Source organism: Stegodyphus dumicola, chromosome X1 (genome assembly GCF_044657685.1).
Source record: "Stegodyphus dumicola isolate Sdum_Otavi_A_Nest chromosome X1, ASM4465768v1".
Lineage (NCBI taxonomy): Eukaryota > Metazoa > Arthropoda > Arachnida > Araneae > Eresidae > Stegodyphus > Stegodyphus dumicola.
The window spans coordinates 55,088,525-55,106,745 of record NC_140780.1 but is presented as its reverse complement, the minus strand read 5'-3'; the positions used below and the strand labels follow the sequence as shown (position 1 = coordinate 55,106,745).

General features: G+C 33.2%; 1 protein-coding gene across 2 annotated transcripts in view; it reads left to right on the top strand.

Annotated features, from left to right (window-relative positions):
* Positions 1-18,221, top strand: part of LOC118189438 (uncharacterized) — a 101,029-nt gene that overhangs the window by 63,778 nt on the left and 19,030 nt on the right. Inside the window, exons 8-9 of one of the 2 annotated variants that reach the window (XM_035360037.2) lie at positions 9,086-9,718; positions 17,782-18,063. In XM_035360037.2, coding sequence (XP_035215928.1) covers positions 9,086-9,718; positions 17,782-18,063 — 915 coding nt within the window. The remainder of the gene's footprint in view (positions 1-9,085; positions 9,719-17,781; positions 18,064-18,221) is intronic. The other variant, XM_035360038.2, reaches the window with a different exon arrangement.

Below are 18,221 nucleotides of genomic sequence, written 5' to 3'. Positions count from 1 at the left end.
GCATTAAGATTTTATGCGATTTTTTTTTAACATTTTGTGTGTGACCTTTATTTATTAAATGTTATGTTCTTTACACTGAAACCACATAAAATTCAATTCAACAGCAATATCAAAGTATTTAAAAACAGCATATCTTTAGAATTTCCGATAGACAGCCTCGCACGCTGGAGGTTAAAATGTTTTTGTCCATACAGTGTTGCCATTGCTCACTTTGAAATTGTAAAGTTTGCTATTTAAAAATTCGTTAAAGTTTTACAAAATATGAAATAGAAAATAAAACAAATTCAAAATTCAGGCTTCGAGTTCCCCATTTTCAGGTGGAGAGAATTACGTTATTCAAAATTTTATGGCTCTAGCCACCAATGTTTTTCCACAGTGCAAGAAACATACATACATTCATGTGGAATCTTCATTATTTAATTTCTTTAAATATAAAACAATATTTGGTGGCGGCAATTTAAAAAGTGATTCGTCGTTTATATTTAAACGAGGTGAAATGCCAATTTGAAATGAATGGCCCTTCTGGGCTAATGCTTCTGTGGGCTAAAAAATCATCGAAATGGATTCAGGAATGGTAAAATGGATAATTTTGTTGAAAGTGCAGAGAAAATTATGGGTTGATTACAATTCTTCCTTTACTTTATACAAAGAAGAAAAAAAAGAAAAAAATCTAATTTGACCCAAAAGCTTTGTTTTCAAACAACTACTTAAACAATCAATCAGCTCATTCTGTATTGCAGGACTCGAATATTTAACAGTGCCTGAGGGCATTTTTATAACCTCACCATCACAGTGTCATATTCTGCCAATAATTTGGCATCAGATAAAAAATTACCATTGCATGTATGTGAGGTACTTTCTCTGTGTCCGTGAAACAAATGTTTTTTGTTGCTAATATTAGTTATCTTAATTTAGTCTCTCTAAAACTAATATAAATTGACTTCATCAGACTTTTCCAATATGTGAGCCATACAATTATTTTTTACTCAGTTTTTCTTTTCAATACAAACAGCTCATGATATGATGAGACTTCCCTCATCCTTTTTTGTTCATATGGATAACGTTTGCCAGTTCTGTATTCCCATCGACTACATTATGTCCTTATTTGAAATTAAGCAACATGGTTCACAATAGTCTTTGTTAAATGAAAAACAAAGCCAAAATCAGTCTGTCTCTAAAACCGAGTTATTAATCATTGTGTAATAAACAGAAGAAATGATCTGCAGTCTTGATTTTTGGGAAAGTCTGTATCTTTTGGTCTACAAGACCAAAATTTAAAATAAATCTCATCCCTTGTAAGAATTTCTAGATAATGACCAAAATCGGATGCATATCTTTCATTTTTTACATCTCTAAGAGCAGTTAGGACATTTCCTCACTTTTCATCACCATGTGTGACTGTAGTTGAAATATTTTCAGATAATTTGTCATCTTTAACGATTTCAATCGAAATAGTTTCTGGTACATTTTTAATTTTTTAAAGCTGTATTTGAACTGTCTGACGTTACATCTAAATGTTCACTAATTTCTGATGACTATTCCTGTGAGCTCTAAGTTGATGCTTGATTTTCTTCTTAACTAGAATTTTTACCCTGGAGATACTGATCAGAAGATTTGATTTTCGTCATGGCTTGTTATAAAGCATCGCATAATTAGTTTTTCTTCTTTTTTGCACACTTTTCAAATCTGTCTTCTCCATATCATAAAATTTTTTTAAAATGTTATAGTTTATAAATAAAAAGGCATATAAGAAGGTCAAACCATTTAATGAATCAAGAAGAAAATTTTACTAATATCATTCAGTGTTTTATGCCTATTGAAAACAGTATGTTCTGTATTGTTTCTTAAAATTATAAGCAATTTATTTCAGATTTTTCTTTATGATGCAATATAAACTTTAGCTTTAATAATTTTACTCTTAACATTCCATTACCTCTCATCCACACGAGCTAAAATCAAGGCAGTGTCATCAATATGCCAAATTCCAACCAGTGGCCGAATGATTAAAACTGCTGAACAGTAGTAATACATTCTAGGTGCGAAACCTAGAGAATAGTCTAATTGCATAAACTTTTTTTTTTTGTGTGTGTGTGTAAGTACCAGTTACTTTCTCTTACATAACATGCTTTCCAGTATGCAGACAGTGCTCTTGTCCTTTGGTATAATCGACTTTATGAACAAACAGTATGTCAACTGCACTAGACAAGGAACAATATCTAGAGTAGAAATGGTTGTTTTCATCTTTCACAGCTTTTAAAAATGTAAATAAGAAATTTAGCAAGCTGTAAATTAACGTACAATTAACAATTAATTAAATCACTCTTCATGTTTTTGTTTAAATAAACGCACAAATAATTTTGTTTCATAAAACAAAATTTGATGTTAATGTACTCCAGGACTAACTCTACTGGACTAAATTTTGTATTGCAGTTTTTAACTTTTGCTAGAAATATTTTAAGCTGTCAGTTTAATCTGTTATTGGATCAGAGAAGAGATAATTATATAAATTTAATATATAATTTATATTAGTTTCTAGTTAAATGAGTTTTACAATTCTTTTATGTTAGTTAACCTGTTATTTTATGTAGACCTTTACTGTCATTTCTTTCTTCCGTTTGCATGCCAGAAGGCAAATTAGCTTCCACGTATTTAAGATGAAGTCTTTAGATTGTAAGACAGAGTGTGTTCTGCCTCCCAAAGTCACATTATCATGTTGCTAGCTTAGGTAAGATTTGTTATCTTTGGTCTTGCATTGTAATCTGCAATACTGAATCTCTACACAGTGTCATTTTTTAATATTCTTACACCTTCATGCTGAGGAAGTCATGAGTAGGGAAGAAAAGCTTTAATATAATCAAACTGCTTTTAAAATGGTAAAAAAACATTAATAATTAATGTACATATTATTTGTACAGATAAATTTTATAATGTACATTATTATATTGAAGTAAAACAATATTAAACATAAATGTTAACTGATTAAATATTCGAATAAGATTTCACTATCATAAAATCAGTAATACTAGAGATTGAATACTTGTCCAATTTGGTCTGAGCATTAAGGGTTCTAAAAATCACTTACAGGGCTTGAATCATTCATATCCTTTTTAGGGACTATGTGCAGTGATGAAGCATAGTTGCTGTTGGATGGGCGAATGTGACCTAAATCCAACATACACTGAAATTCCACTTTTTCAATTTTCAAACAATCGGGTGCAAGCTGACATTGTTTGGCCAAAACGAAAGGGCCAGGAGTTTTAGTATAATGCTGAACTGATTGTTTGACAGTTTGGTTTTCACATGGAGCTTGAATACTATTAGAAAATTCATTTAACAGCTTAGAATAATTATTATCACTAAATACAGATTTCACAGAATATATACTAGCAGTTTTAAAAATACCACCAGAATTTAATTTGCTGCAGGTGTCATTTAAATAAGTTTCTAAGATCAGGTTGTAGGTTGAAATAATGTAGGAAATCTGCACAAATTATAGCAGTTTGGACATTGCATAAAAAAAAATAATAATAAAGAACACATTGTTTTCCTAAACCTAAATCTAAAGATAATAGCTTTTGTTTATGTACATTTATCATTGTATAATTTACTACACTAGCTACCAATTAGTATTTGGACACCTGTTATGGAAAAGAAAAACTAACTTTAAACTCTAAACCTAAATCTAAAGATAATAGCTTTTGTTTATGTACATTTATCATTGTATAATTTACTACACTAGCTACCAATTAGTATTTGGACACCTGTTATAGAAAAGAAAAACTAACTTTATTCAAAGTCAATAGTTGGTAGAGCCTCCACGAGAGGTAATTACAGTGTGGACTCTCCGGGGCATACTTTCCACAAGTCTTTGTATGACAGCTAGTGGTATTTTCTTCCACTCGGCTTGGGGAAGACATAGAAATTCCTTCACCGATTTTGCACGGGTAGTGCACCCCTGAATTCGGCGATGCGACTCGTCCCAGAGATTCTCGATGGGGTTCAGGTCTGGGCTCGGGACGATGGGGCAGGCCAGTCCATTCGATGAACTCCATTGGCAGCATACCAAGCCTTTGTTAATGTCGAAACATGACAACTGGCATTGTCATTCTGAAAGTAACAGGTGCAACCCGTAAAACTGCCGCAACGTAGGAAGCACATCGTCATCCAAAATAGTGCAGTAGGCATCGGAGTTGAGCTTACCATGAATGGGGACCAAGGGTCCCAGCCCATACCAGGAGAAACACCCCCAGACCATAATTCCACCTCCGCCAAACTTGACTGTTGGCACAATGCATTCTGGCAAGAGACATTCTCCAGGTAGACGCCAGACCCAGACCCTGCCATCTGAACGGTAAAGGGTGAACCTTGATTCCTCACTCCAAAGAACCCGTTTCCACTGATCTACGGTCCAATTTCGATGTGCTTTGCACCACATTAACCAAGCAGCGCGGTTGGACTTTGTGATCAAAGGCTTATAGGCAGCAGCACGACCATGAAAACCAACCAGATGTGCTTCCTTACGGATGGTATTCATTGAAACAATACTCCTGGATGCCTGTTGAAACTCCTCGCGGATGAGGGCCATTGGCTGGGTGCGGTTGTTCCGAATTTCTCTGGACAGCACTCATCGGTCTCTATCTCCCAGTTTCGTTGGTCTGCCGACTCGGGGCACATTCCGACAATCACCGCTCACCTTCCACTCCTTAATCGCATAGGCCACTGTCGATTTTGGGTACTTCAGATCGCTAGATATGTCCCTTAAGGATCGGCCACATTTGTGATACCCGATAATTATACCTTTCTCGAAATCAGAGAGCTCCAAACTGCAAGGCATCTTGCATGCGACTAAAGCCGATGCTGTTTCCTACACGATATACACTGGGAGTCCATGATGTACCTTAGGACCGCAGATATCGTCATTTGCATAGGTTTCCAAATACTTATTGGTAGTCAGTGTACTAGAAAAGTTTGAGACGAGTAGTTAGTTTATCAGATCTGTAGGCTGAGATTAAGGAACAATCACTATCTATATCAATTAAAAAGTTAACGCTGATTTTGTGATCACAAACAAATAGGTGACAAATATTAGAAGGCAAGGTGTGTGTTGCTGCTACTCCTTACCCTGGAAATTTACCTGAAAACTGCAGGGTGGAATATACTTCTTGGCTTTAGAAGTAAATTTGTGGTGGTACCAGCATAAATCACATTTCTCGGATGATTTCTCACAGTTATTGGTATGGCCAAAATTATGATTATGAGAATGACTTCTCGAACAGTGTAAAAGTGCAACTGCCTTTCAAAGTGATTTTATTTGTTTAAGTAGATCAGAGCTTGGCATAATACTGGTTGATGCATAATAATCAAAAACTGTGCTTACCTGGGCGCATGACACTTCCTATATTTTATCCACTGTTTCAACACCCTTTTGTGTGCTTAGAGGGGTGATTGATGCCAAAATAGACTGCACATTCTTAGGTAATTTTTGTAGAAATAATTTCAAGTTAAATATGCCTGCCACATTATGATTCTGTGAACCTCACTGCTTAATCCATAAGAGTCATATTTCCTGACTTAATTTAACCACATCAAGCGATGACTTCATTTTTCAGTTTCTCACGTATATGTCTTTTATCAGGTGAAATGGTGATATAACTTAAGGTCATAGTGATGTTGGGAGGTAGATTCGCCATACAATGATTTTATAATGTTATGAATTTTGTTATAGCTTTGGAATTGCTAGTTTGAAAGTGGGTATTTTCACCTCTGATACTTCGTACTGTCCAAATTACATGAAATGATGAGAAGGATGAACGTTGATGCATGCAGATCTATCTGTATGATGCATGTATTATCAGTAGACAGTTACTAAGCTCAAGTTGTATATATCTCTCTACCCATGTATTACATGGCTATGAAGATTGAAAATTCTATAAAAAATTGAAAAAAATAAATTCATAAATTATTGTAAAAAAAATCAAATGTGATAAAGTAACATTTTAAGAATATATCTCAGTTGGTAATGATTTGAAGTTAGTGGGCGGGCGAGTATTGAAGAAAATATTAAGACTATTGATGGAATATGGTAAAACAATGTAAAATCGAAGAATTACTTTGCACTTCTGAAGCAGCTGTTGTGTGACTGAAATGTTGGCTGTGCAGTTGATTTAGGTTATGCATTTATTCTTATTCAACCTTTATCAAAGACTTACAATAGATATTAGAAATTAAAAACAACTACCTGAATATCTAAAATTAATAGGAGTATGCAGACAGCTATAGATTACTTCTTTTTTGATAATCTTTGCTATTAAAAATATTATCTGTGTTGCATTTAAAAGTATACTGTACAACTTTTGGAGATACAGTATTAAATATATAAAACTTTTACTTTTTTTTCTTTCTGAATTGCTAATTCGCCAGCAGCTGAATGGTAATACTGGTGAACACTGCTAGTTTGAATCCTTACAGATTAGCTGGCTGCATGGGTGTTTTTTGTGGTTTTAATATGAATTCAGTTTCCTGGGCAAAGTCATCTACAAAGGCATCTTTATGCGTAGACAGTAGCTATAATGTGGTTGGACAATAGCTATTGTGCATCCAAGTAATTCAGTCCAGTCTTTTGAGTTTTGGAGTTTCTCAATTTGTTTTCATTGGTTTTCAGTTTTTGTTTAGTTTCTTTTTCCATTTTTTAAAGTTAACTTTGTATGATAGTTTCAATAATTTGAATTTCAGGTAACTGAAACAGTTAGTCTTTATGCCTTAGAATTAATGAAGAGTCTAGCTCGGGTCGGCAACCTTGTAGCTGTGGTGTGCCAAACCAGTTTACCAGTGTGATTCAGGATGGTGCACAGTAGGAAATGTTTGAAACAATTCGAATCTGACTGCAATGCATGCAGAGTTAGGGAATAGACAACAAGAATACAGATTTAGAACTATTAGGTTTAGAATACAGATTTTGTTATATATTAATTATGCATCAATTAAAAATATTTATTTACATAAAAATAAACAACATATAATATAACTATTCCTTCAACGTAAATAAAAAAATTTAAATTGTACATACATTATGTATTTATATATCTTTTAAACGTATTTATTAAAATAAAAATAAGTGACATAAAATATAAGTATTTTTTTAGTATAGTTAAATAAAAAATTTTAATTTTAATGCAAACCTTGTCCCTGTAACTGCTTAATATTGCAGTATCAGAAGTATAATTTGTGGCTTTCAATTTGGAGCATAATTCTGAATATTCAGTTATAAAACAACTTCTTTGGGGAATCAAAAGTGGAAAAAGAAGCACATGCTTTTCTTCAAACAGCTAAATCTGGCATCGACATCCAGCAATTTAAAATAGCTGTCGATTTATCATTAGAGTTATCTTCCAAATTTTTTTGTAATTCCATAAAGTTTGCTTCACTTAATTCTGAAGATGTTAGCTCTTTAAGTTCCGTTTGAAAAGAATACAGATTTCAACTTCCATTCGCTCAAAAATTGACAAACTGGATCGGATTATTATTGGGTCTATTAAATCTAGTTCAATTAGGAAGGAAAATATAGACACACAAGCTTCAAAGGTCTTTGCAATTTTTGGAAAATTCCTCCTTAAGTACTTCAACATAGATTTGAAGTTCATCTTTGTCCAAGGTCAATGCATTTGCAAACGCTTTACATTTGGGAAGTACATATAGATACTGGTGTTAATATCATGAAAAAATATATTTAATTTTATAGTAAAGCTTTTCCAGTATTAAAAAAGTTTGAACAGTGTTTGCCCTTTCCTTGCAATCCTTAGTTCACTGAGATGTTTATTTATATTTGTCAGATACATCAATTTCCATAACTATGTTTTATCGTTCAATTTGGGGAAATGTTGATTCTTCTCATTAAGAAAAACTTTAATGTGTTCCATGCATAACACTAACTTATATAAGACATTAACTTAAGTATGAAAGTGGACATGGCTGTATAAGAGATCCACACATTTGCTTTCCATTTCTTCTAAAAGAGATTTAAATTGCCTGTGTACCAATAAAGATTGAGTCACTATGAAACTAACTATTTAGACAACAGTGTTCATTGTAAAAATTAGGCACTGTGATGAAATTTGGCTACTAAACTTTCCTGACGATGCAGAGATGAGAAACAGGGCAATTTACCTTTGCCTGATAACCTTGTAGATTGACATAAAGTGCCATTGAGAATTGTGCTGCATGCCATAGGTTGTCAATGTCTGGTTTAGCTTATTTAAATAAAATAAATAATGATCATTGCAGAGTTCTGTTAGTAGAAGTAGAATATGGCGGTAAAGTAATTTTTTGACATCAGCAAGTTTAATAGTGAAGTTTGTCAAATAATTCACCTGATAAAAACAATGAATTTATTATAATACTCTGGCTATATTGTTTTAAATTTAAGACTAGAATGAGGTAATGTAGAAAATCTAAATTTTGTCAAGTAGATTTTAAAAGTCGAAATTAATTGTACATGCTTTTCTGGGAGCATCTAGAAAATTTTTATAAAAGCTGAAAAATTATACATATGTAAAATACAATTCTAATGTCTGCCAAACATCAGATGGCAGGTGACTTATTTATGCTATTTACCAAAGCCTATTTTCAGTGAGTGTTTGCGTAAAACTGCAGTGATTTAGATTTGATTCTTCAAATTCTTGTAATATTACATACTTTCAATTTCTTGAAATTTTATATAGTATAAATACAGTGCTGCCATTGCTTTTATGTTAGTTGTATTCTCTCAATAAGGCAAAACCATCCATTAGTGAGCATATCTGAAAGTGACCTGTTGTATTTATTGAAATTTGCCACTGAAATGAATCTCGCCTGCATACATTATCATCACTAAACTTTTTTAAATATTTGAAAGTGCTATAAATTTCTTTTAATAAAAATTGAAATATTTGAGTTTTATTTTGTAATAACTCTATACACAAATTTGCACTGTCTGGCATTGAAGTAATTTAACAAGACAAAGATGTTCTCATGCATTCAGATGAAGTCATTATTATATTATATAATGTAACATAATGAGTTAATTATTTAAATTTTTATTCTATTTTAGAAACACTTTCATCTCCAGCTGGCAGTCAAACTAAAAGTGAAACTACTGAGGAAGTGAATCTCGGTACTGTTAAGAAAACTGATGATAAACAGGCTTCTAGTAATAATGATGTTCATACTTCAGACAATTCAGAGGATCCATTACCAAGTTCTCCTGATCATTGTGTGGATAAGGCAGTTTCTGAGCACAGTGGCGATAAATTTGAAACTGCCTCGGAAGCATCTGAGGAATCTGGTGATAAAATGCTAAAGAGTAATGAAGATTCTACAAATAGTCCAACTGAAGCTCTTAGTGATTCACCTAGCCATTCTGAAGATAATCTGGTAGTTAGAATTCCTTTGAAGAATATTGGAGATTTTGTAGAGAATACTTCTTGTGTTTCCTCTGATTCAAATCAACAAAGCAGAGAGAAAACATTTTCTCAGACCTATTCAGATCATCCTGAAAGTTCTATTCCACCTGAGGGTAAATCCTTTTCTTTTCATGCTGGTGGGGATACACCGAAGAAGCCTTCTCTAATGCTTTCACAGTCATCTCAGCTGCCTAAACATAAGAGATTATCCTCTTCCAAAAGAAATGGAGATTCATCAGACATGTCTGAATCTGCCAAAAAGAGATTGTGTTACGGAAAATGTGAGTATTTTTAAATTTAATTGATATAAATAAAACTTTAGTATTTACGTATTTGCTATTACTTAAAGCATGATAATAAAAAGCAGTTGTCTTTCTGGATCTTCTTCTTATTACTTTTTTAATTGGAGAAATTTTATGGGAAGTTAAATTATTTTAAAGTTTGAATACACAATGCACAAGTGGAACACAGTAAAAAAAGTCAGTATTCTTTTTAGGCATTGTAATTAAACCTACATGACATATTAAAAATACCTTCTCCTGCTTCTAGCATCTTTTTTGTATTTTTAAGTCACACTGAGTAATTTCTGTTTTAAGTCAAATTGAGTCATTTCTATTTGAGGTAGGTATTTTTATATCCTATACAGTTTGCAATTTGGGATAAGTTAGTAAATGCATCTGGTTGTTTAAGGTGGATTTGTTTCAGTATAGCAGTTTTGCAAATTTTGTAGTCAGATTCAAGTTGAAAATCTTGTGTGACGTTTTAAAAAAAATAAGATACATTTATGTATTTAAAGGAAAAAAAAGAGTAATATGAAATTAGTTATATTTTATTTCTTTATAGTGTTAATATAAATGTTTATGAAATATCTAATCATCTCACATATCAGTTATAATAATGATGAATTTGAGAATAATTATGATAATGCTATATAAAAAGTGTGGTTTGAACAGGAAATGTAGTACAAGAATGAAAATGTGTAGACCTAAAATCCACAGACGTAAACCCCACAGACATGAACAGTAGAGTTCACAATTATGAAGATGACAAAATTTCCTAAATTTTGAATTAAAAATGAGATGTGCATCAGGATAAAACAAAATAATTTTTGTGGGAGGTATTTTCATGTATTATACTGGAGGGGCTGAATTAAAATAATGGTATTACATGATTGTGGAAAAAGTTTGGTTTGGTTTTATTAGATTGCGGCAAAGCACTTGAGGGCTATCTGCCTGAAGGAAGGGATGCCTTCGTGGAGGACTTTTTAAGGGAAACTGGCTCGTATACACGTTACACATGGGGAAGTAAACGAAAACGCACATGCAGCCAGCCCGTTCGCGGGACTTGAACCTCGGACCGAACTACCAGTGTTCAGCAAAGTTACAGCTCGTCCGCTGGTGGGCCTGTGGGAAAAGTGTGTTTCATTTGGGGTTATGGAGTTGGCTTTAATGATTGTGGGAATAAATTTCATTTCAAACTACCATACACTGGTGTGCAAAAATTAAGGACGAGATGGCTTTTTTTCAATTCAGTGTTGTGCAAAAGCTTTTCAAATCAACACAAATAATATTGTAAGATCCACAAGACATAAGAACATCAGTAACGCAAGTGAAACTTCCCAGCAAAAGAAATAAAAAAGATTAAAAAGGAACTTTATTGAATGAGGCAATGCTGCCCATTTCTCTTGTAGTGCCAATCACAGCTCTAGCTTCACTGCTGGCAATAAGTTACGTGCTACCATGCATCTCCATAGAAAGTCCGATATATGCAGGATGGCATTTAGATCCGGAAACCTTTCCGGCTAATCCATGTGTTCAGTATCCACTCTGCAATAGCTGTTCAACAGCATGTGTGCATTGAGGTGGAGGGTTATCATCCATAAAGAGGAACTGAGGTCCCATAGCACCTCTGAAAAATGCAAGTAAGAAAGGGGAATCTTGTTGCAATAGCAGGTCTCTTTGGCTGAACCTACTTGGAAGATGTGAAGGTTGGTATGGCTATCAAGCATGATGCTTCCCCAAACGAGAACTCTCTCTTCAAACTGGTCCCTTTTGATGATGTTGGAGGAGTTATTGCATGCTCCCCGCTCTCTCTAGATGTGTATTCATATAGAATCACTACTTAGACTAAATTTGCTGTCATTCGGAAAGGGTACCTGACCCCCATTGATTATCTATCCAATTCTGCTGTTTCCTACACCACAGAAAACACCTTCGATAAGCAGGCCTTAATGGTATACACCGTGCATGTCGTCATGCAAACAGATCACCAGTGTGCATCCTCCTGGCAGTGGTAAAACACAATATCGATCATCCAATCATTTGTTCCATGGTTCTTGAGATTTCTCCTGCTGTCTGCCACCTGTTGCTTCTTGCCTGTAGATCAATATACCGGTCATCCATTGCCGTGGTTACTCTTGGACAACCACTGCTGAACCATCAGATTGATCCTATAGTTTGAAATGATCTCCAGAGTCATGAAACAATGCTGCAAGCAATCTCAAACTCCGCAGCCACTCTTGTCACACTTCAACCTTCCACAATCTTTCCAATTATTTGACCTCAGTAAAATCATCCAGATATCATCGAACAGATTGATTGTTCACATTTCGCACTGAGACTGCAACTCAATTTCATTTAAACTGATGTATGCCATGCAATAGCTTCTCAGAAATGCTGAGCTCACGCAGCCAGTGATCTTTATACCCCTCTGACACTGCCCCATTACATCTAGCTGCATATATGCACACGTGCTACCGTACCTGACTCTACTCGATCTCCGGGTTGGTCTTTCAGTCTACTCTGGCTCTTTGTTCCACTAATAAGCAAATTTTTCAACTTCATCCTTAATTTTTGCACACCATTGTATTTGATTTTATAACAACTGCCAAATAAATAATTTCCTTGAAGTCATCCAACGTGACCAATTGCTATTTTCATTGAAGATTGCAGTAGTTGTAATTTGAAACATTTATTATGATCTGAACGAAATTCTTTTTTATCGTATCAGAATAGTGAGTTCTAAATAAGCTTACAATTTTCCTTTTAGGAATAATGATGAAAATAAAAATGAATTTAGATCAACAAAAATGCTGCAAGTAATTAGAAAGTAAACATTTTGTTTTGGGTTAACCCCTTGAAACCCCTTCAAAACAAAGGCATTGTAAAATTTTAAAACAAAACTGCTATAAAACAGATGCTTGAAAAGAGTGGAAAATAATTTTTATATGCTTTTATCTTTCTTTTTATATATTCATACGGTAACTGTACCTAGCACAGGGTTTCACTAAGAAAGCCTAAATTTCCAAAAATTGCCACAAGAAAGATGTATTTTCATAATTTTAATGTATTAATACGAGGGCAATCCCAAAAAAAAAAGGTCTCCTAGATTTTTAGATATACAAAGAACCGTTTATTTTCTATAATTGCTACATCACTTTAAAGATTGCAGAATGATTTATTTTTCAACATGATCGCCATTTCGGTCGATGCATTTTTGTAGACGCTGTGGCAGTTTTACAATGCCCATGTCATACCAGCTTGCCGCCATGCCCTTCAGGATGTGTTGAGGAGCTTCAGGAGCATCCAGATGATCCTCCGATCTTTACGCATTTTACGAACTCAACAATCGCGAAACTCAATGAATACGAACTCAACATGTCTCGTCGGCAATTGACGGCCTCCCGCTCCTTTCTTCGTCATGAATTTCAGTACGACCGGCTGTAAACTCTCTATACCACTTGTGAACGTTTTTGACATCCATGCACGACTGTCCATACACTTCTGTCAATAGGTGGTGAATTTCAACCGGTTTAACGCCTTTTGCGTTCAAAAATTGAATAACTGCGCGCACTTTGCACTTGGCGGTAATGTTTATCGGGAGCTCCATTTCGAATGGCTGCCAAGCCAAGACTGAGCATCCGAGCGAAGCGCCTGCGTGCTTATGTGGTAGCGGAGAAGGCACCACTCACAACAGTGTTGCCAACAACTGTATTAAAACTTTCTCTACGTCCCCAAAAAGTAGGAGACCTTTTTTTTGGGATTGCCCTCGTACCCTTTGTAGTAGCTGTAGATATAAGTGTGTACGCAAGTGATAATATATTTTGTACATATAATAAAGTAGCATATAGAGTAAAAGAGTGTGCCTTGTGAAATAATTACCCAGGAAAGGATACACGGCAGCTGGCGATGATGGATGTTGGGTTTTATGGTAATAATAAAGTGCATAATGCAGTCGGAATAAGGATTAAGGGATTGCCCGAAGACTGCACAAGGTAAAGCTTTTACGATCAATTTTCCTTTGGAAGATCATGGAGCAGCTTGTTACTTCAGTTATTACTCCACAAATGGACAATTCGAAACTTTTGGTTCAGTTTGAAAAGTACAATGAACATGAAGAACAATTTAATTTGTTTCTAGAGTGATTCGAAAGTTATTTAAATATACAAAATGTTTCACAGGACAAGCGTGGGAAAGTACTGATTTCTAGTTTGTCCGGAAAAATGTATAGTCTCTTAAAAACTTTCTGGCTTCTGATAATCCTTTCGATAAAGATTATGAATTGTTAAAAACAACGTTGAGAAATTGTTTAAATCTTAAGCCACTTATAATTACTAGCAGATATGTATTTTTAAATTTAAAGAAGCACGAGGGGGAAACAATTAGTGGGTATATGTCAGAAGTAAGGTCATTTACCATACTGTGCGCTTACGATCAGAATATGTTAAATACAATGTTGCGGGATGTATTTGTTAGTGGGCTAAGAGATAGGGCTATTCTGGATAGAATTTTTTAGCAGGATATCAGTTTAGATGATGCTTTAAAAATAGCTTTGGCAATGGAAAAGGGCATTAAAAGGTGCAAATGAAATAATTGGGAAAGAAGTTGAAATTAAGGAATATAGTGCCAGGAATAAACGTAAATCTAACTCAGTCGCTCCAGAACAAAAGTTTGAAAAACAAAACTTCTCAGCTTAGAGTGCTAAAGGCAAAATGTGTTCGCGATGTACGGGGACTGACCATGATAGAAATTCTTGTAAATTTAAGACAAGTATCTGCAGATTTTGTAAGAAAATCGGGCACATTGAAAGAGCATGCTCCAACACTAAAAATGCTGAAAAAATGAAAGCGAAACAAAAACAATTAGATGTAGGAAATGAAAACACAGTTCCTACAAACAGCATACATTCCAGTGAGGTGAAAAATAGAAAACCACCCATAATGGTCCAAGTGAACATGGAAGGAAAACCGGTAGCTATGGAACTGGATACAGGGGGTGCAGTATCGGTAGAGTTTATAAAAAATTTCCAGCAAATTTCGAAAAAAATTAAAAATACAAGTCTGGTATTTATTTAAAACATATAATGTATAAAAACTTTAGGATTTACTACAGTTAAGGTAAAATATAAAGGTCAAAATAAAAACTTAAACCTTTACATTGTTAAAGAAAACCTGGATACAATATTTGGTAGAAAATGACTTTGATCTAAATGAAATAAATTTAGATCGGTCCTCAATAAAATTAATTTCTGTCTCTCAAAAGAGTAATTTAAATAATAAATTATTGGAACAATATAACAGGGTTCTTAAGAGTCCTTAAAAGTGCTTAGATTTTTTTGAATCGATTTTTGGTCCTTAAAAGTCCTTAAATTTTGGCCAATATCAGCAGAAGGTCCTTAATTTTAATCATCGGAAATTTCTGTCTGTTTTTACGATTGCCATTTTGAGTGTGAATTAGCATTTTTAAGGAATATTTTCGGCGATTTACTGCCATATATATGGTTATCTTTTGAATGGGTTCATGAGTTATAATTTGTTTTTATTTCTAATATAAATGGTGGTATACTTTCTAATATAAATGATGGTTTCTTAGCAAGAACATAAGCATTTTCAAATTCATTTTTTCTAATAAAGAGCTCTTAAACAACTTTTCACTTTTGGGGATGTGAATTCTTTTATTAAATGGTTCTAAATTTGGCGACTTTTCAACATTTTGTTGATTTTAAGATTGGTTTCTATCAAAACCTTTTAATTCCGAGATCTGAGAAATTTTCAACGATTTTTTTTTTAAAAACATCGGAACATTGATAAACTCTATTAAAATAATGGAAATATATTGAAATTATATTTAAAAAATAACATTAAAATAAAACATTTTTCGCTGTCATATTATAAGGTTTCATTTTGGCAACTTATTACACAATATTTTGAATCTGAAAAATAAACAAGGTATAATGCTATAAAGCACAATTTATGAAACAGCCCTTAGCAAAAGCAAAATTAGCTATGTAATTAATTCAAAAATGTCTTGTTTTAATTTTTTCATAGTAAGAGTTTTCCCCATGTAGTTGTCTCAGAATGTGCATCAGTTTTCTCTATAAAGTTAATTTTATACTTTTTTTCCTCTCTCTTTTTTTTTTTTTTTTTTTTTTTTTTTTTCCCTCCTGCAAAATATTTCTGCCTTTTTGCTGTTACAGAAATGGTAGGGATAATTTTTCTTTAGGATTTCAGACATTGCAGCTTTGAAAGTTTAGAAGGATTTGAAGGCAAGCTTTATAGACCTATGATTCTAGAAGATTCGAGAAATATGTGACAAAACGAAAAATGTCTCAATGGTATCAACACGTAATGGATGTATTTTACAGAAAGTTTGCAATGAATTTCTTACTTTTTAGAGAATATCTGGAAGAACAATGAAATCATAATATTTGAATGTTTTACCCCTGATACTAGAATCTTAACATGTTTATTTTCTCTACTTTTATCTAGACACAAGCTTGGAAAATATCAAAAATGCTTCTATGCCACAAAAATGCCATCTGATGCAATCTCTGTGGATCCTAAATTCCGCTGCCTAGTGCCTTTCTAAATTCTGCTTCCAATGCCTGCTCTAAATTCTAAAAGTTTTGCCATTTCTAGATTTTGTTATTCGGTGTGTCACTAAATTCTAGAAATTCTGCCACATCATTTCTGTACCCGGCCTTTACTGTATATATTTCATATTTCTTCTGAATGTTCATATTACTAAAGAAACAAAATTAGCCACTTTTTCTGTACATTGTAAATGCACTTAGCGTTTTTGAGAATAAGAGATATCCTTAATTAAATCCAAAAATTCTAAAATGTAAAAGAAATGTGTTTAAGAAAGAAACTGAATACATAAAGAAAATTATTTTTCAAAGATATGTGCAGTTAATTTAGGATTTCAGCCTTTACTATAATTTCCCATTTCTATTTCCTCATGTGAGAGTTATTGAGCCAGATTAAATTTTAATTAAATTGTATAATCTTTGACCACTAGTCCACATTATTAGGTTGAATTTGACTGTTCTTGTTTAATTACATCACCGTGAGCTGTAATTGAGTTTGTTAGCATTAGAAAATGCCTTTATGTTCTAAGTTCTTTTTAAATAAGAACCGTATTTAAACCTTTGTCTGATATTCTAGTTAATTTCAGACATAGCGATAATATGCTTCACGTCTGTCGGCGGGTTTTGGACTTTTACCAGATCAGTTAAACCCTCATAGGTACATTGTGGAGAGGTTGACAACTTAGGAGATAAAGCACGCAGAAGCTAGCGAGAGCACTGGTTTGCATATTGAGACAAATCTCTAATTGTTAGAAAAGAGGCTTAAAGAGAAGGAAATCGATATAAACTAGCCAAAATGTCTGGGAAGGCTTCAAAAAGGGGGGTAATACATTTGCATTTTTTTTGTATTAGAAAATTGTTTAATTCAGCATTCTGAAAATATTCCATTATAAACTTTTTATTTTTTAATTCTCTTAAATGACTTATATTCTGAAAAGTTGCTACATTAGATTCCTAGGTTAACCACTTCACTGATTAATTAATATTTGGTACTTAGATAAGTGATACATCATGTACATATGAAGATAGATCATATACATATAAAATATATATACAAAAGATAATCAAATAAACGTTTTTGATATTTTCACTATGTTTAATTACAAGACTTTTAATTCAAGCAGTTTTTTTTGGGGGGGGAGGTTAAATTTTGTGTATTGTGGTTTTCTTTTCAAATCAGTTTTGAGTCTGTTTTTAAATAAAAATCTTTGGCTTATCTATTCTACGTATTCAAATTAATAATGACTGAAGGAATTGAATATTGAAACAAAGAGGAGGGGCAGTTCAGACTCTAGGAATTTCTCTTTTGCATAGAGTAATTTTAGCTTTTTAAAAGTTGAATTAAGGAATTAATTTCCATGAAACCTGTGAAATTTTGATATCAAATTCTTTGTGATTTTGTGTAATTCTTTTAAAAATCAAAATACTTTTAAATTTCAGGAAGTTTAATTTCAGGTGATGTAATTATGTTTTCTAGATTTCTATCATGAGCATGGAATCAAATACCGTGCTATTAATACTTCAAAAGCTTCAGTTGGTAAACGTGTAAGACTAGTTCGTCGATATCGTCTGCCTCCGAATTCTGGCACAGATAATAAGGATGGTTCTACATCTAATGAGCATCATTCTGTTAATTCAGAAACAGATGTAGTTCAGAGTTTTGATGAGAAAGCTGATATACATTCTAATCTTAGTTCAAATGAGAAAGAGGGACAACAAAGGCAATATTCAAGCAGTATAGGAACATCTTTTGATACAGGTAAATGACTTACTTCAACTACTTACTGTAATATATTGTTGGTTTAAAGATATTAGTACTTTTTCTGAATCCATTCTTACGAGGAGTTTTGTTAATTAAAATCTAGTTAATTCAGTAATTATGAGCTGAAACTGTTATACATAGCAGAAAACCAACTT